This window comes from Bradysia coprophila, unplaced genomic scaffold, assembly GCF_014529535.1.
Source record: "Bradysia coprophila strain Holo2 unplaced genomic scaffold, BU_Bcop_v1 contig_373, whole genome shotgun sequence".
In the NCBI taxonomy this organism is placed as follows: Eukaryota; Metazoa; Arthropoda; class Insecta; order Diptera; family Sciaridae; genus Bradysia; species Bradysia coprophila.
In genome coordinates, this window is record NW_023503632.1 from 2,213,720 (window position 1) to 2,233,503 (window position 19,784).

The 19,784-nt window shown below is 38.4% G+C and overlaps 4 protein-coding genes across 4 annotated transcripts; 3 read left to right on the plus strand and 1 right to left on the minus strand.

The window, feature by feature from the left end:
* Positions 1-5,329: 5,329 nt before the first annotated feature.
* LOC119081960 (tubulin gamma-1 chain) lies at positions 5,330-7,489 on the minus strand. Its single transcript, XM_037191263.1, has 8 exons — positions 7,302-7,489; positions 7,120-7,232; positions 6,692-7,065; positions 6,500-6,626; positions 6,261-6,440; positions 5,872-6,189; positions 5,618-5,801; positions 5,330-5,537 (listed from the first exon to the last, which is right to left on the minus strand). The coding sequence occupies exons 1-8, from the start codon at positions 7,348-7,350 to the stop codon at positions 5,512-5,514; spliced, it is 1,371 nt and encodes a 456-aa protein (XP_037047158.1). The 5' UTR covers positions 7,351-7,489; the 3' UTR covers positions 5,330-5,511.
* Positions 7,490-8,760: 1,271 nt separating this feature from the next.
* LOC119081980 lies at positions 8,761-10,060 on the plus strand. The gene is made up of 2 exons (XM_037191297.1): positions 8,761-9,465; positions 9,524-10,060. The coding sequence occupies exons 1-2, from the start codon at positions 8,880-8,882 to the stop codon at positions 9,961-9,963; spliced, it is 1,026 nt and encodes a 341-aa protein (XP_037047192.1). The 5' UTR covers positions 8,761-8,879; the 3' UTR covers positions 9,964-10,060.
* A 3,267-nt stretch (positions 10,061-13,327) lies between these two features.
* On the plus strand, positions 13,328-14,956 carry LOC119081976 (flavonol synthase/flavanone 3-hydroxylase-like). The gene is made up of 4 exons (XM_037191289.1): positions 13,328-13,818; positions 13,895-14,028; positions 14,088-14,571; positions 14,647-14,956. The coding sequence occupies exons 1-4, from the start codon at positions 13,648-13,650 to the stop codon at positions 14,860-14,862; spliced, it is 1,005 nt and encodes a 334-aa protein (XP_037047184.1). The 5' UTR covers positions 13,328-13,647; the 3' UTR covers positions 14,863-14,956.
* Positions 14,957-16,381: 1,425 nt separating this feature from the next.
* Positions 16,382-18,146, plus strand: LOC119081962 (prolactin regulatory element-binding protein). The gene is made up of 4 exons (XM_037191266.1): positions 16,382-16,635; positions 16,840-17,736; positions 17,806-17,965; positions 18,034-18,146. Exons 1-4 carry the CDS (start codon positions 16,495-16,497, stop codon positions 18,117-18,119), a joined length of 1,284 nt encoding a protein of 427 aa, XP_037047161.1. The 5' UTR covers positions 16,382-16,494; the 3' UTR covers positions 18,120-18,146.
* The last annotated feature ends 1,638 nt before the right edge of the window (positions 18,147-19,784 follow it).

Genomic DNA, 19,784 nt, shown 5'->3' on the forward strand with positions numbered 1-19,784 from the left:
GGATGTATACTTCCTTGCCGATCCGGCTCGAAGGACCAATGTAAGAATTGACTTCAGCCTTCGATGTTTCTGATATCAATCTTACGAAATTTTCATTACTTGAATTTCGATCTTAATCACTTGATTTCAATCTTTTTTCCTTTCTGGAATTATTCAAACTCTTGAGTTAATTCAGTTAAGTAACTAACTTTATTTCCAAATTTACAGGTCTTTTTATACCTAAAAATGATTTGATTGTCACGATTATTGTTGTGATCAAATAAAGTATTAATTATTTTGCAATCTTGCAGAACCAATATACATGTCATTCTATAAATTGATCAGAACATTAATTCGTGACATTTTTAATTCCTGATTGATTAATTTGACAATTTTTTACCAATTCAACATTTTATATTTTTGCACGTATATCTTCGTGCCTTTTCCTTTTCGTTCCCTTAGTGAATTAATCACATTTGCGCATTTATTTTAATTATATCATATGTCTGATTTAGACATCAATCAAACTTCTTTTGCCGCTTAGGGAATGGACCAGTAAGGCAATATATATGGGTAAGGGCTGCTCCCGCTTTATACTGTGCCGCACATACGTTGACTGAGGTTTCCGCTTTTTCACACTGTTGAACTGTATGATCTGAGCTATATTTTCGGAAATTTTCAAATCTGCTGCATCACCGCCTATCAAATTTGATACAAAGTTGACCAACAGCTTTGATGTTGTGTTTTCAGCGCAGAAATTTTTGTTCAGGGACCCACTGAAAAGCGATTCATTTTCGACAAACGATTCGGTCAGTATTGTCACTGCTTGACTAAGGATGTCTTCTTTGGCATCGTTTTTCATGGTGTTTTCAATAAGATTTTTTACATTTCGTCGAATGAAAATAGTATCTCTCTTCCTATTTTGTCAGCTCGGAATCCTGGAACTGCTAACAGCAGCTGATCGTTTAACCTGGATGTATGTACCGTCACATTCTCGAACCCGAGCTGATGGAGACGTCCAGACATAGTCTTTGCTAGTTGAGATAATTTATAAAATTCGTTTTCGGAAGACTCTCAATCAGTTTAACGATTTCTTGAATGGCGGAGTTGTAACAGTCATTGAATTTCGGTTGAACACTTACAGTAACATTGGATTCGGTTGTTGGTTGATTATGGTGCTCTGTCAACGCGACTGCAGGACTGGTACCGGTTGTCACTTCTTTTTTACATCGATTTTCAAGCCGTTGTAGGTTCTGAGAATTGTACAGGTTCCGGCATTGCTTGTGATACCGTGCTTCGTTACTCAATAGCAACTCCTCAAACTGGTTTGGGTTTTGAAACGATGATCCAATGTGGATTGGTACTGAATCGGGTTTACATTGGATGAAACTTGCGAAATCTCGGGAAATTGATGCATATCCCTGTTGTGTCGGTTTGGAGAACTGTTCTCCATTTTTAGCTTTGATCTGGCAGATGAAGCACTTGGCAAAGTCTATTTGCCACAAGTTAGAATTTTCGTCCAGGTTAATGGCTCTGATCGAATCACTGGTCATTTCCTGATAATAAATTTTTAGCGACTTAACATTTGACCAGAAGTTACACACAATGTGTAGATCATACTTACGATTAGTCCAAAAACTTTAAATTTGTAATTTAAATTAACCGTAACTTAATTTAACGATCAAAATCGCGTAATAACTTGTGCAAAATAGAAAGTAAGTGAATAGTCTGTTGACATTATTATTTGTTACTTTCAATTATATTAATTCAGATATCGTAGATGCTTACATATGTCAATAAATTTTTGATGAATAAGTTAAATTAAATCGGAGGCTATGATACTGAAATACTGTTGCCTATTGCAAATACAACCGATATTTTCATAATACAATCGCTAAACCGAACTGGTGTGCATACGTTATTTTGCACCAGCTGGTCACATACAATTTCAAATGGGACCAGCTGGTGCAAAATAACGTATGCACACCAGTTCGGCTTAGCGATTGTATATCAGCTTTGCTTCGAATTGACTATTTTGGTATATTTTACGCAAAACTTCCATTTAAGCTCGAGTTAGAAATACGATGAAACATGACACAAAAACTTGTTCCTAACTTGTGCCTAAATAGTAATTTTACGCTTACGATCGACATCGCCTGCGGTTGAAATTTTTCACATCTATTGCGCAAAATTACTATTTAGACACGTGGTATGAAAGCTGCTATTATATACGGCAACAATTTCACAATGTCATAAAATCAATATCTACGAACGCAAAATGAATTCATCCTTCATTATACAATCATTTATCGTTTTGATAAATTGGTTATTTTTCTTTATCAGAGATTTTTATTTATAAAACCATCGCTTCATAATTTCCGTCATAATTTCAGAGTGGATAAGACAGTTTTGTCTAGCGTAAATTTAATGACATTAACCGATTCATCATGGTAGAAAATCTAAATAATCAAAACCATAAATTTGCCGTGCATATTTATTATATTTTAAAATGCAACCGCCAAACTTTCAGCGTTTAGCAAATAAATGTTATAATCTGATGCGACAAAAAATGACTAGTACGTTTTTGTGTGAAATGTCAATAAAACAGTTTTCGTAAACAAATTTAAAATTTTAAATCGAAGGAATCTAAAATATTTCCAGATGAGAGTTTCTCCATTAAATTGTGTACGAAAATGTTTTTTATTTATTAAAAACAATCACCGGTTTCAGAGAAACCACTTTAAAAATAAAACGAGCCATCAGAACAGTCGGAGCGTTTGCTGCGACTGAGCCCCGTACAAACCCGTATATCTATTGCGTACGTGACCCTAGTGCGTCTGTCACCCTACTTTGACCGTAAGCCTATGCGCCGGTTAAAGTAGTTAAAGTAAAATTATTATGTAATGTGTACATCTTAGAAATTGCGCATAGCGCAATTACGAAGCCCCGTACGACGTTCCTTTCAAATAAAACAAAAATTTCAAATAGCCCTAAAATTTTAATTTATTGAGTATAAATACACATAGGGCCTAGTATCGGCCTCAGTCCGAGGATCCAATTTTTTTTTTCAACTACATTCTATTCGGCCTTTGATTACCTTCCAAATGAAACAAAAAATACGAAAAACGGATGAAATTTGCTCGAGTTATATGTAAAATACACATAGGGCCCTAGTAGCGGCCTTAGTCCGAGGACCCAAATTTAATTTTTTTTCAACAACATTCTATTCGGCCTTTGATTACCTTCCAAATGAAACAAAAATTACGAAAAACGGATGAAATTTGCTCGAGTTATATGTAAAATACACATAGGGCCCTAGTAGCGGCCTTAGTCCAAGGAACCAAATTTAATTTTTTTTTCAACAACATTCTATTCGGTGTTCGATTATCTTTCAAATGAAACAAAAATTACGAAAAACGGATGAAATTTACTCGAGTTGTATGTAAAATACGCATAGGGCCCTAGTAGCGGCCTTAGTCCGAGGACCCAAATTTAATTTTTTTTCAACAACATTCTATTCGGCCTTTGATTACCTTCCAAATGAAACAAAAATTACGAAAAACGGATGAAATTTGCTCGAGTTATATGTAAAATACACATAGGGCCCTAGTAGCGGCCTTAGTCCGAGGACCCCAATTTAATTTTTTTTCAACAACATTCTATTCGGCCTTTGATTACCTTTCAAATGAAACAAAAATTACGAAAAACGGATGAAATTTGCTCGAGTTATATGTAAAACACACATAGGGCCCTAGTAGCGGCCTTAGTCCGAGGACCCAAATTTAATTTTTTTTCAACAACATTCTATTCGGCCTTTGATTACCTTCCAAATGAAACAAAAATTACGAAAAACGGATGAAATTTGCTCGAGTTATATGTAAAATACACATAGTGTCGAGTATTTTAATGAATCTAAGAAGCCGGTTTTATGAATGAATCAAAGTACCCGTGAGAATTATAATGAAAAATCATTCTACCAGTAACATTATAATAGAATCGACGTGAATTGAAATCTCTTAAATAAAAATCATTTTTCCTTTTGTAAATTCCTGTTTTCCTAATCCTACCTGATCCTGAAATTTCGAACACATAGGGCCCTAGTAGCGGCCTTAGTCCAAGGACCCAAATTTAATTTTTTTCAACAACATTCTATTCGGTGTTCGATTATCTTTCAAATGAAACAAAAATTACGAAAAACGGATGAAATTTACTTGAGTTCTATGTAAAATACACATAGGGCCCTAGTAGCTTTTCACTTCTAAGGCCCTAACTCACGGTCCACTCACCCGATTTTAAAAAACTTTTTTTTCCTGGATTGGTATTGACAATACCTATCATTTGCCGTGTCATTTCCATCGTTTATTTTGCCATAAATATCACCAAAAGACCTTAAATCACTTAGGTGGCCCTAACTCACGAAGGGCCGACCCGAATATGCCCATCTTCGAACTTAGCCTCACTATTTTGACTATCTTTCAGGGAAAAATTTTTTGTTTGAAATCGGATTTGATTTACTCAAGATATCGACGTGACGGACAGACGGCCCAAATTTTTATTGCGGATTCGTCATCTATAAACATAGGCAAACACTTTGCCCTTACCGTCTGCTTCGAATTCCATCAATTACACACGGCATCGTAATCCTATAAGCCCCTTCGTACTTCGTACGGGGCTAAAAAATCGGTGCAACCACCGAATAACGCGTTTTTATTGCCAGAATGGCCCAACTTTGGAAGGCTCTAATTTCAGGCCTTTACATTTTCCTGAGTGTCTGACGATGGTAATCTGTCCCAAAGGATGTATTTTATAGATTCTGTAAATTCTGTAACTAAATTCTACTTTGCAAGAAAAAGAGACGTACATGCCCTTCACTAACGTAGGGCCATGATGAGTCTAAAGAAACACCCTTTTTCGGCCTTCGGGCATCTTCCACCAGCTATCAGGAGACTGTCTGAGGCCTGTTTTGAGGTATAACTGCCGACGTATAACTGCCCATGCCTTTCGACTGGAGTACGTAAAGTTCATTTCTTCAACGGTCTTCAACCATTTTTCTCTCTTTGCATTGTCAAGGGAATGTATCAGGTCATCAGCAACCTCACTGTCTCCGGACACACAAAGGTCGTTGTAGTGTCTTTCAGTTTCGGTGTTCCAGCACGGCACGTACTCTTTTCTGTTGCCTCTCGGTAACACGAACTGTACTCATCTTATGGTTAGGAGTGGTCGGTTCTGCGTAGCGCGAAACAACCTGGTACACAAACAATTCTAAGCCCCCAAAAACCAATGATTCAGAGGTCACAACAGATGGTGTTGCTTCCGCCTCGCCGGTCCATGATGAATGGAAACGACTCTCAATTAATCAAATGTTTAAGTTTATTTAACGAGAACGAACTGAGTTGGATGGCTTGGAACAACAATTTTGAAATTCAGTTCATGGCATGCGACTAAATTGCTAAACAAAATCAAAAACGAAATTTGTGATGGGATCTTTGTGATTCAAATAATGAGATTCGACGTTGCACATCAGCAGTCCATCTATTCGGTTGTGCTGCTCTTGCCACCTGTAACAAAGTAATTTTGTCAACGTCACGATAAATGAATTAAAAATTTAGATTGTGCGAGAATAAGAGCAACGTCCTACCTTGCCAGCACAAATAATTCGGTTTCGTAGCGGCTTCATACTCCTGAATCAAGCAGTCGACCACTTCTCGGGAGTCATCCAACTCTGTTAAATCCTCTTTGAACATATCCTCACGTTTGAATTGATCCAGAAATGCGCCACGCTTGCGAAGTTTGTCGTACTGTGACAACGCGCTCTTGAACAGCTGAACGAACAATTGGGAGAAACTCGAATCACTTTACTCGACAACACCCCCCCTTTTCCCGCTGACTTACCGACGAAATGCTGGTGTGATTGGCCAACATCAGTCCGGACACACGATGATTGCTCTGCACATACGGACTACTTTTCGACAAAGCAACTTGAATCGATGTCGGACCCCATGGAATGAATTGGGCCAATTTGCGTTCACGAATCCGTTGCAGTGACTTGTGCACTTGCGTTGGATCGACCTCGCCTTGAATGATATTCAAAATTGATATGTAGCAATGGTGATTGCTCTTGTCCAGTCCCGTTGACACCATCATATTCTTTGGTTGCAGCAGACGTCTCATGACATCCAGTACGGTTGTTTTGCGTATGTTGACGGTTTGCTGTTGGTGGGAGTGAACGAAATATAAAATTGACATACGCGACCATAGAAAAATCCGCTTTGTTAACTCACATCATTGTCTGTAGTCAATGGAGTGTAACCAGTCATTAGGAAATGAAGTTGAGGCGTCGGAATCAATGGAGCGGTAAGACCGATCAATGTATTGTTCATATACGATGGATAACGCAACGTTGTTGTACTGACCGACATAATGGTCGATACCAATGAGTTGATTTGGGTGAAGCTGGGATTCTGTTGAGTGAATTTGAGTGGTTGACGGTGGCGCAACGATCAAAAATACGAAAAATTACCTCAATATGCAAACGATCGGTGGCGATGCGATTCAAAGCAGTGTTGTCTAATACTACGACGCAATCAGCACAGCTGGTTAATCGCTTGAGCGTCAGCATTGAATTGTATGGCTGAACCACGACATCGCTTAAATGTGAAGAAAATTTCAATTGAGAACATTTTCGGCCAGCTTGGCCCGTCAGAACGCCTACCTAATTTCATCCTGGTTCGGGAACACACTGTACGTTTGAATGAGTTTCTTCGGGAACCGGTCGGACAATCGTTCCATGATATAGGATCCCATCCCCGACCCAGTTCCACCGGCAATTGAATGGCACAAAACGAATCCCTCCAAACTGTCACTGCCATCCGCTTCTCTGTCGATAATGTCAAACACATCCTCTTGCAGTTGATCGCCCTGACTGAATCCAGACGCCCAATTGTTACCGGCTCCGCCACCATCTTTGGATAAATAAACATTTTCCGGATTGTACAATTTGGCGTACGGTGATGTCATGATCGTGTTGATGACTCTCGGTTCCAGATCCAACAGAACCGCTCTCGGTATATAATGATCATCGTCAGCCTAGATGGTAAGCTTTTTAGAGATCAGCTAACACCGAAAAACGTCTTCGTTTACCTGATAGAAGAACACATCCTTCCGATCAATGTTGTCGGTCGCAAAGTCTTCAATCACACCCGTCGGTGATATTCCATGTTCCAAGCACAATCTCTTCCAAAATTCGAAACCGACTGCGGAAGGAAAACGTTTTTGGTTTTTCATTCATCACCTTAACCAATTTTGTTTGGTGCGAAACTTACTTTGATTACCACATTGCCCCAACTGTAGCGTTATGATTTCACTTGGCATCTTTGGCTTGAACTTACGCAAACAAATTATTTACAAATTGATCGTTTTCTCGATTCTTCATCAAATTTAAACAGTAACCGTATAAATCTTTGTGACAAATTGTTGTTGAAAACCAGTTTTTTTTATGTATTTTACAAGTTGACATTTCGGTATTTTGTTTTACTGGGAAAAATAAGCACAGGGTGGTGTAGGTTTGCTCCAAGTAACTGTAAACACGACCTTTGACAACCCGAACAACGACAATTTCATCCACAGCAACGTCGCTTACGTGATATTTCATACAAATCGAACAACGTCGCAAACGCGATTTACACAGAAATATTATTATGGCTCTGTGGATGAAATTTGACAATTCATATGGCCTTGGAACAAACCTGTAGCATAGTAGAGTCAACACTTTGACGATTTTACTTAGCAATTCATCATTGTTGGTTGATTTGTTAAATCACCAAAAAAAGTCAAGATAAAACGTCAAAGTAAGAAGAAACACCATTAAGACAAATCTACCATTCTTGATGTCTCTCGGCGTTTCTTCAGACTTTGGCGATTTTTCTTGGCGTCACTTCACATTCTGGCGATGTTTCTTGACGTCACTTCACATGCTGGCGATTTTTCTTGGTGATTCAACAAATCAGATGATTCAAATTGGCCAGAATGTGAAGAAACGCCAAAGTGAGAAATACGTTTTTGATTGGTTAAAAAGGCTGTTGCATACGCATTATATCTCTCGGATAAAACATCTTACATTTTGTCTATGGGATCGAACAAAACGTTTTTTCGCTACCTTTCGTAGAAGGATAAATTCCATAGGATCGAACAAGACGCTAGAGCATTAGCTATGAACAATTGTGGACATTAGCTAGGAACATTTTTAATATTATTTTGCGCAAAAACCTCAACCCAAGCTGATTTAAAGCCTCAACCCAACCTGATTTAAATTATATTTTCTCGATTCAGACAAGGTTTGAGCTGTTCTGAGCATTACCTAGGAATATTTTGATTATTTTTTGCATTCAATCAATTCAAATCCAATTCTAAAAACTTCACATTCAAAAATGTTGCGCTATAAAAATTCCAAATTTTACGACAGAACCACTTTGTCGCATTTTCTCATGTCGCATATTTCCGTCTCTGCCACTCTTACCCGCTTCATCGAGGCTGTTTAATTGTATATTAGTGAGTGCGCCAATCTCCATTTTTATTAGATGTGAGATGGCATTCCACGCTTACGTTCATATGAAATCATCCTACAGATCACACTTCTGCAGCATAAAGCTCATTTTTTGTGTAACCGAAACTCGTCTGCTCCTTATGTCTCAGTTTTGACTGCTGCATGTATTTCAACTGGGACTTTGCTCCTTTTGACACCCTGTATTGTGTATAAACACCGGCTCTATGAGGCATTATTTATGCACGAAACAGCTGATCAAAGGTCTATATTACTAAGCAGCACTACGCATTACCCCATCACTATCTCATACCGAAAGTCAATAGGTACTTGATTGTTATTTTCCATTGTGTGTTTTTTCATGAACTTATCAAGAAATGTCAAAGTTAATACCTTAATCATCGTCAGTATAATTGTGGTCATTACATCAGCGTATTTACATTTACATCAGCAAGTCATCGGCAACGAACTACGAACCACACAAATTCATCAGACTCTGATGTTGTTCGGTCTTGGTTCGTGGTTGACAAAGTTTGGAATAATGGCACCGCAAACGCCCCAATTGAATCAAATTGGTCCGGGATTCTGGAATGTACGTGCATCTTTTAAACTATTCAAATTGATTGACATTGGAACACACATGTCGTTGGTTCAACTGCGCAATGGAAATTTTCTGGTTATCGATACGGTGGAAATGAACGACCAACTGAAGAAAGAGTTGGATGATTTGACCAATAATGGGACGAAAATTGAGGCTGTTGTCGGCGTTCACCCTTTTCACACATTGGCCTTTCCTGGCTTTTACAAACTGTACCCGGACGCTAAGTACTACGGCACTCCGAGACATTTAAGGAATTTGAAAGATGTTCAATGGACGGGTCAACTCGACGACAATAAGGAAAGTTTGTCCAGATGGGAACCGGAAGTCGAGCTACGTATTCCAGCAGGTAAGCTACGAGCATTCAAACTATTCAATGCAAAGCTTCAACGAAAGACATCGTTTAGGTGCTGAATACATCAATCCTCAACCGGAAAAGAGCAACCATTTCGTCAGCGTATTTGTTCATCATCGCGATTCGAAAACTCTGCACGTCGACGATACGCTCATGTACGCCGAGAATCCCGGAATCATGTTCCGATTGTTCGGATTGAAAGCCGGCTCAACGGTGTTCCATCCATCGATCAAGGATCATGGACTGTATCCGACTGCAGAGGCACCGCTACAGTTCCGTGATTGGATAAATCAGATGCTGAAAGATTGGGACTTTGATAATCTGTGTACCGCTCACATTGGCGTTAAGTCTGGTGGAGCGCATGCAGCTGTGGAGGAATTGATGAAAAATTCGGAAAAGTTTTTCATCGATCTCAGTGAACGAAATAAGAAGAAAATTCCGCCAACAGTGGGCAAACAAGGCGAATGGGTTTCGGGCAATGAATGTGGTTGATCGAATTGGGAAATTAACTGAAAATTCTTTTTCTGTTAAGTGTAGCTCTAGGGCTTTTGAGTTAATAATAATGATAATTTATTATCGTGTTTTGTTTCAAATGTGTCTTTCAATGGGTGTATAATCTCTCCTTATACTCTCTGGTTCTTTTGACTTCTCTTGAGCTTTCTCGACAGTGAACAACAAAATGGGTTCATGTCTAACACAGTCTAACTTTGAGACACCTTTGTGTCACCGCCTTCGTGATCAACTCAGAATTGTTAGAATATTTAGCGTTTTGCGTCGAAAAGGTTGAAATACAGGTTTATTCAATCGTAAAAACGATTTTTGACTGACCGCAAACGAACGAGAGCTACAGAGCCGCATAACCTTAACGCTTTTGCGAGCATTTCGTCAACAATAATTTTGTGGCTATAACATTTTGACAGCAAAAGAAACCTTGGAAGAGACCTATAGATCATCATCAAGTTACGGTACTTTTAGACGTAACCTCACTAAAGTTTCGTTAAATGTTTCGTTCATTCATTTGTTTTACTTTTTAACGTGGATGGCATTTCAAACGGCCTTGAAGAGATGACCAATAGGAAACCTCGGTTGACCTGTACAGGCGAAACGATTTTCTTCAGTTTTTTTTTGCGAAATAACTTCACAGAAAACATCGTGGCGCCTCTACAGGCGAGCCGAGGTTTCCTATAGCCGTACTTAATTGGTTTGCACCAAGGTAATTTCGAAATTTCAAATTTCATCCACAGAAGGCAACTTAACCAGAACTTTCAGGTTGTCGAAAATTTTAACGAAAAACTTACAAAGAAATTCGTTGACGTTTAGGCTATGTTCATCTCTGTGGATGAAATCGTTGTCGTTTGTGTTGTCAAAGTTCGGGTTTACAGTTATTTGCAACAAACCTATTGGCATTGCATTTGGTTTGTCAAGGCTGCTGTTGTTTATTTCACTTATCAATTGTCGTGATCAGCGTATACACAATACATAAAAGTTGTATTATATACTTATAGCCGTTGGTCTTGAACACTTCTTCTTCTCTTCTTCTTTTTCAGCCTGTTTCGATCCACTGCTGGATGTAGGCCTCTCCAACTTCTTTCCATTTCGTACGATCCATTGCCATTTGCTGCCAGTTTGTACCTGCAATATTCTTAATTCCGTTTGTCCATCTCTCTGGTGGTCTACCTGTAGCTCGTCTTTTATATGGTCGCCAGTTCATGATCTTTTTGGTCCAACGTTCGTCTGTCCTTCTTGCAATATGTCCCGCCCAGCTCCATTTCAGAGATGCTATTCTTTCCATGACATCAACGACCCTGGTTTGTTGTCGAATCCATTGATTCGTCATTCTGTCTCTGAGTGTTATTCCAAGCATACTCCGTTCCATGGCTCTTTGTGTCACTCTCAATTTATCTTCGGATGCTTTTGTTAAAGTTAACGTTTCCGCTCCATAAGTGAGCACTGGAAGGACACAAGTGTCGAAAACTTTGCGTTTCAGACTATTATTCATTTTGCTTTTGAAAATTAGTCTGAGTTTTCCGAACGCTGCCCATGCAAGACCAATCCTACGTCTTATTTCTGCAGTTTGGTTGTCCAGACCTAACTTCAGTTTATGTCCTAGATATACATAGCTGTCGACTCGTTCAATGACAGTGTCACCAATTTTGATTTCTCTATCGTCCCCGATGTTGGTCATGACTTTTGTTTTCGATAAGTTCATCTTGAGGCCAACTTTGCTCGCCTCTTCACTTAACTGTTGTAGCATAAGCTGAGCCTGACCTAGATTCGCTGCTATCGGTACAATGTCATCAGCGAAGCGTAGATTGCTCAGGTACTCTCCATTTATCTTTATTCCCATTTTACTCCAGTTTAACTTCCTAAAAATACTCTGCAGAATCGCCGTGAATAATTTCGGTGAAATGGTGTCACCCTGCCTTACACCTCGGCCAATTCTGAATTTCTCCGTGCTCTTATGAAGTTTTATACATGAAGTAGCATTTTTGTACACATATCGAATTGTGTTGGAGTACCTTGAGTCTACTCTACATTCGTCTAATGCGTCCAATATCGACCATGTTTCCACTGAATCGAAAGCTTTTTCGAAGTCTATGAATAGCAAGACTATGTCGATGTTGTATTCACGACACTTCTCAATAAGCGTTCTCATCACCTGCAAATGGTCGTTTGTGCTGAAACCAGATCTGAAAGCAGCTTGTTCAACAGGTTGGTAGAAGTCGAACTTGTTCGTGTTCCTCTTCGTAATGATTTTCATAAACAACTTGTAGAGTGTTGACAATAGGCTTATGGGTCGGTAATTTTCCAGCTTTGTTATGTCTCCTTTTTTATGCAGCAATGTAATTACCGCGAAGTGCATTAATTCGAAATATTTATTTCATTTATTAGTCGCATAACAGATTTTTATTTAAATTTGAAGAGATAGAAACAAAACTGCCGTGAGTCTGCGCTAATGTCTTTATGCGGGTGAAATAGTTACACGCACAGCCTGTGTACCACCTGCACCACTGCCACACAGCTTATAAAAACGTTTGAGAAGTTTTGTTTGGTTGAGTATATCAGCTGAAAACCTGCTGAAGCAAATTCATGTCTAAATTTCATTGACGTCCCCTGTTTAATATTACCTCAACTAATACCCTCTATAGCAACCAAACTACTGTTTTTAAGGTGGTGAAAGAATCAAGTAGCCTTTGGAATTTACATGTAGATTACAGAGTAGTCAGTCAAAATGTAAAATAGTGTTTGTAGAATACAAAGAAATAAGGTGTGAAATTGACACAGAAAACTGAGAGTTTGTTTGCTAGAGAGAGTATTGCCTCATCCGACGCACTTCAAGCATGAGTGGTATTCTAAATAGGGTACTGAAACTTGACAGTGTGTATCAGAACTGTAAAAACCTATTTCATACGAAATAGTACTATAGATTTGGCTGCTGTCGACTATGATCACTTTTGCTTGAAGTGTACTTCAAGCGAAAGTGATCATAGTCGAAAGCTGCCAAATAAGTTATTGTTCCAAGGCCATACGAGTTGACAAATTACTATCTTTCATCCATAGAGACATAATCTCATCAATATTTATAGAGTGTTATGATCAGAGCGAGAAAATCGAAGATCATTTAATTATAACTTGCCTTGGGGTACTTGTCAAAATATTTCTTTCTCTTTCATCATAACACTCTTTATGAAAACCGATCTCTATGGATGAAATTGTATTCGCTCAGCCAGTGAAAATTTGTGTTTACAGTTACATGGAACAACCTTAGTGAGTACTATTTTGTATGAAATGATTTTTTACAGTTGCATGATACACTGTCCAGTTTCAGTACCCTATATAGAGTACCACCCACGCTTGAAGTACGTTGAGGAATGTACAAATAGTTAAAAACTATAATGTAAAACGCACACACAAGGGCGAATAATCAGTCCGATTGGCGAAATTCGTTGTTCTAAGGTAATAACGTTTCTTCCATGTTATGTAATAGAACTCAGTGTTTCAACGTGTCCAGTCGTTGAATTGATTTTTTTCAAACAAAAGCCGATTTTTATTATAAAAGAAAAAGGTTATAACGGCTGTCCCTTACCCAAGCAGAGTGGTTTCAATTTGTGTCGTAATTTGTGTCAGTAAATTTTTTGTTGCAATAAATTAATTTCAGTCGATCGGTTTTTAAAAATGGAACACTTGAACGGAATACATATAATTGACTGCAAAACTATCAGTGGTAAGCCTCTGAAGGAAATCGAAAATACGATAGAGTTCAAAGATTTTGCGGAACAGTTCGGCAATGGCATGAAACTGAACGGAATCGTTTATTTGATAAACACGGGGATTGAAGAAGCGGCGGTGAGACGCAAATCCATTTTTTGGCGCGCTTGAACAAAGAAAAAAAAAACTTACGAAAAACTCAATCCGTTTGTAGATTTCTAATTTCGAACAAAAGTTAGCCGAATTTTACGCACTTCCAGTCGATAATAAGAAACTGTACAGTCCGGAAGCATTTCAACTTCAACAATATGGTTCTTGGGGATGGAAGGGACCAACTGCTAGTCAAATGTACGTTTGAGGAATTTTGCGATTTCTTCATTTGATAAAAAAAAACCTAATTTCCACAGTGCCAAGAACTACACGCTGGAAACATTTGACTTTACCATCAATCCACGATTCGAAGATGATGCCCTGTATCCGAAAGAAATCAACGGGTTCAAGGATGCTGTTTTTACATTTAGAAAACAAACACGCCTCCTGAGCACGAAATTATTGCGTAGTCTAGGTGAATATTTGGACTTGGCTGATAAGGATTTTTTCGTTCACAATCATCGAGCGAATGAAGAGAACTATGCGCTTTCCAAATTTTCCGTTCGTACATTGTATTATCCCAAAGAGCCTGTGCTTCGCGAAACGGCAGCAAAACTGCGACTACCAGAACATCAGGATTTCGGAACGCTCTCACATATCTGTCAAACTTCGAAAGCTGGAGGATTACAGGCTAAACTGAGTACTGGCGAATGGGTCGATGTTGCCTACATTCCGAATAGTTTTGTCGTGAATGCCGGTAGATCTTTGGAGATGTGGAGTGGAGGCAACATTCCGGCTGTGGTAACTTAAAAATAAATTTTTCATTAAACGTGCTCGAGCGGTTCAAAGTAACATTTTTCTCTGTTCTTCGGTTAGTTCCATCGAGTGGCGTGGACCGATAGAAGCTCAACGGAGAGTCGAATAAGTTTTGGATGTTTTCTTGGACCCGATAGAGACACTTGTTGCTTGCCTCAGGTGGAAGAAAATCCTGATTGGAGACCAGCTTACACGAGAATGCAGCCAGGCGATATGTTCGATGATTATTTTAAAAAGCAAGCTCAGTTAGCTGAGGAAATTAATTCGATTAAGTAATTTGTTTTTAAAAGGGGGGGGGGCAAGATGCGTATAATGTACATTTCTATCGAATTTTATGTTGACGAGATTGATTTTAAATAAAATTTCAATTTAAAAAGAAATTGGCTTTACACAGTTTCCAGGGAAGAAATGCAATTTTAATACGTTTCCGCCATTCCGATAACATTTACAGACTTGAACCTCTACAGACTCAGTTACTTCCCTTAAACTAAACATTTTCAAGATGCAAGACAACGAGAGACCTTACATTAAATTATTTAGATTGATCGTACGTTACATGTTCCCGTGAAGAATCGCCAAAAAAAAAGAAAAAAAAAATCGTTAAGAAAAACACCAAAGTGTCAAGATATGCCAAAGATACAAAAAGAACGGAAAATTTGTCTTTCTGACCTTGCCGCTTCTTCACATTTTAGCGATTTTTCTTGATGATTTAACAAATCAACCAAAAATTATGAAAACGTTATGCTGTCGTTACGCATCGAAAGAGATCTAATGCGTATTACAGCCTTTTTCGAGCAATCGAAAACGTATTTTTTCACTTTCGGGTTTCTTCACTGGCCACTTTTCTTGACGTTTCCGGCATTTCTTCATATTCTGGTGATTTTTCTTGGTGATTCAACTAAAAATGATAAATCGGCCAAAAAAAAAATCTTGACGATTCGACTTTGCCAATAATTCACGGCTACGCGTCACACAACGACCATAATAAACTAAAGTAGTTCAAGTTATGACATTACATTACATTTGTGTGCCTTATAATCCATTTATGAAAAAGGATTCTGATGGAAAGATATCATCAAAAGTAAACTAAAATCCAGTATTTTAAAATCGCCCTCATGTATGATTTTCAGCAAAGCACCGATGCCTCTTAATTTTTGGTGTTTTGTTAACACTTTAAGAGCAATGTATCCTTTGCAAATATGTAGCCTACTAGCCTACGCAAACATTTAGGCGGAAAATATTCGTTTTTTGATGATTTCTCTAAACGAAAATCTTTTTTTGAAACAGTAAAACCATTAAAGCACGTTATTTTTAAAGGAAAAATTGGTTTGTGGGTGATAGCTTATCCCACTTGGAGAAACCTTTGCAGATTACATAAATTTACAAAATTTATTGTAAAGGATTATCCAAGTAAGATAAGGTATCACTCACTAACCAATTTTTCTTTTAAAAGTAAACACATTTTTGCGTGCTTTAATGTCTTTAATTTTTCAAAAAAAGATTTTCGTACAGAGAAATCATCAAAAAACGAATATTTTTCCGCCTAAATGTAGGCTACATATTTGCAATTGGTCCATTGCTTTTAATCCAAATAATCTAACTTAAATTCCATTGTTCACTTATTGCCAGGTCAGGTCACACTCATTGCGGCCATCATCAAAACGAGTAAAATGCTTGAACAATACAAACAAATTCAAATATTTTGCGCCGAAATGTCACTTGAATGTAAACTACTTTGGTCAACCCTGTGACCGACTTGACACACAAAACATTTTTTATTTTCTTCGTTTACAGATGACGTTTCTCTTGACAGTGTGTCGAACTTATTAGGCATAACAATGCGACGTGGAAGTAGCAGCAATTTGTTAAATTTCTAATAGAAAAAAGATTTCGGGAATAAATTCAGCTATGGCACCGACAAAACGGCCCAACGATTTCCTTCTGGCGAGAGTTAACTTTCCGTTATATACCGTGGAAATGCTAACAAATCGCCATTGCCTGGTAGCTGGTGGTGGAGGCTCATCAAAAACTGGTGTTGCTAATGGATTTGTAAGTATTGCCAGCACAATTGATTGCCAGCACTACGAATTAAGCCAATGTTATGGTGTAGTATCACCTTTCCATGATTCCGTTCCCTGATTGTTTCTCACAATAATAAGGTCACTCACAGTGTATTGATTTTCCGGTCGGCACAGCAGTCATCAATTAATTATTTAACGGAACAAAATCAACTTTTTCTTTATCTATTTTTAGGAAATCTACGAAATCTATCACAACGGTAGACATTTCGTAGCCGAAGAAGTGATACGTCACGAAACGGGTGCCAATGTTGTTATGAATTGTGCAGTGACCAGTGATGAAAGACGATCGTATGTTGTTGCCGGCCAGGAGTCGCACTGTCAAATGTACTTAGTCAATTTGAAAGTGGTGGATGAGGACGAAATGGCCAAATCGAAACCGACAACCGAAGACATTCTAAGACGACGGAAGAGTTCAGCAAAACCATCCGGTGTCGAGCCGATTCGTTCAAAGTCCGCCGATGTCAATGCAAATACAAAACACATCAAATTCGAAATACAGCCGGGCGATTCCGTTCAAACGGACTTTACTGCTGTCGATCCACTGCAGCGTGTTGTTAGAATCAGTCCGAATGGTAAGCTTATGGCAACGGGCGGAACGGATGGCGTCGTTCGTGTGTGGAAGTTTCCCAGAATGACAAAATTGATGGAATTCAAAAAGCACACAAAAGAAGTGGACGATCTGGACTTTAGCCCGGACAGCAAAAAACTGGTGTCGATTGCCAAGGACGGCCTTGGTGTCTTGTGGGACATTGAGAATGAAAAGGAATGGAAACGATTGACTTGGGATCCACCAGAGGGCACCAAATATCTATTCAAACGATGTCGTTTCGGCATCTACGAGGGTAAGGTTGGCAAAAGTCGCCTGTTTACGATTGCGAATCCATTCGGGAAAGTTGGAAAGCAGCGTGGATATTTACAAGCATGGGATCCGGACACTGGTAGCTTAACGAATTCCGTTGGCGTTGACGAAAGCCTGGCATCGTTGGCGGTTCGTGACGATGGTCGTTTTGTGGCTATTGGTTCCATGTTCAGTGGTTCTGTGTCGATGTACATTGCATTCAGCCTACAGGTATTAAACCGTCGATTTGGTCGATTGACATGTACTCGACTAACTTGGAAACTGTTTTCAATTTTACAGAAAGTCTTACACATTCCCAATGCTCATTCGATGTTTGTTACTGGACTTCAGTTCATACCAATGCACGGCGATGGGCCACCTATATCGAGTAGTTCGGAAGCTGCTGTTGTATCAATTTCCGTGGATAATAAAGTTTGCATTCACAGCTTACAGTACCGACGTACGTGTTGCGTTATGATTGAATGTTTGGAATCGAGCTTATCAATAATTCTTGTCTCTTCCTTTCAGATACTATACCAGCATGGGTGGCCATTGTGTTAATTATAGTTACGGTGTTTTTAAGTTTTGTGTTTTGCTCATGGATTGGAATCTAGACGGAATTTATTTAAAACGAAAAAAGATGAAAAATAAAAATTATTCGAATATTTGAGACTGAGTTGTCCAATGCTGCATCGTCACAAATTTACAGTTCGAGCACTAGATCGAGGTTTTAATGTGGACTTTAGGGGGTTTAAAATCGTATGGGAAAATAAGAGTGTCGATAAAGTTGACGGAAGTTGAGGCTGAAAACATGTCCTTATGGCATCCTGAACCACATAGAAAATTTATAGATGAGGCCGATGCGAACCGAGTTGGTTGAGAAGTCGCTCAAGGACGAAATGTGTGGAAAAACACGAAAATTGATTTCAGGTTTAAGAAAAATTGAACGTAACTAACAGATGCTGAAAAAGGCCTGTGTAAAGAATTGAAACTTATTCATTGCAAACCTAGGTCATTAACTTCACTAGGTCATCACACTTTTGTGAAATGAAAGGATTGCGCACAATATTTAGTTGGTTGGAGAGGGGTGTCACAATAATTTTACTTCGCGAAATTCATAATCGGTCCAAAAAAAAACCCTGAAAGGGTAAATGTCACGCAAGTCCCTTATTTTACTTACAAAATAACTGATATCGCTGAGGGTGACGTATTATGCGCCGTACGCAAAATTCTTACCCACAAAAAATTGACCCAAAAAATTTGTGAAAAAATTTTACAAAAAGAAAGCGTCACAAGTGGCAGATGATTCGGTTTTCTTCCTTTTAAATTCTTTTCGTACATTTTTTAACCATTTTCCTAATAACAATTGTTTCCTCAACATCTGCCACTTGTGACGCAAATTTCTTTTTGTAAAATTTTCTTACATTTTTTTGGGTAGATTTTTTCTTGATAAAACTTTTGCGTACAGACGCAGAGTGGGGTTAAGGATTTTTTGACTGATATCACCACTTTTGTAAGTACTTATGTCATGTCGACAACATCAAAAAACCTTATGGAAGTAAAAAAAAATCTTGAAAAGACAGTCTGAATCCCAAAATCTAGAAACCAATCTTGGAACGCCTCACTTATATCGAAAATAATCCAAATCCATAAAAAAATCCAATGGAAGTTAGCAAGTGCCAAAGAAATCATCTGTCATCCCAAAATTTCGAAACCAACCTTGGAACACCTCACTCATCATGAGTGACTCATGTCGAAAATAGGCCAAATCCATCGAAAAATCCGATGGAAGTGAGGTAGTGCCATAAGAAACATCTGTCATGCCAATTAGGAACCTACCTAGTGGAAGTTAATGCTTAATGATCCCCACAATTGCCAACAAGAACACAATTCATCCCAAAACAACACACCTTCCATCGCATTACCATTTATTTCATGCTTCATGCACCAAAATATACAACACTCATACATAAAATTGGCCTTTCTATGGCATTTGTATGAAAACTTCCCAAGGTATGGGTTGTATGCAACTTTTGAAAATTGCATTCTTATTTTTACGCCAATATCCTATAGCACGACAGAGTAACGTTTATTTTACTCTGTCGTGCCTATAGCCAAAATCTCTGGAAAATCTATACAAACGTTTAGGAGTTGCTGGTTCCACTTTTCCTTAGGAACTAACTAACTAACGTAGGAAATTTCAGTTATCTGAAAATATATTGAACTCGTATGGATGCATAGATTCCAAGGTATATAGCCAAGAGGGGAAAGTCAAAAAG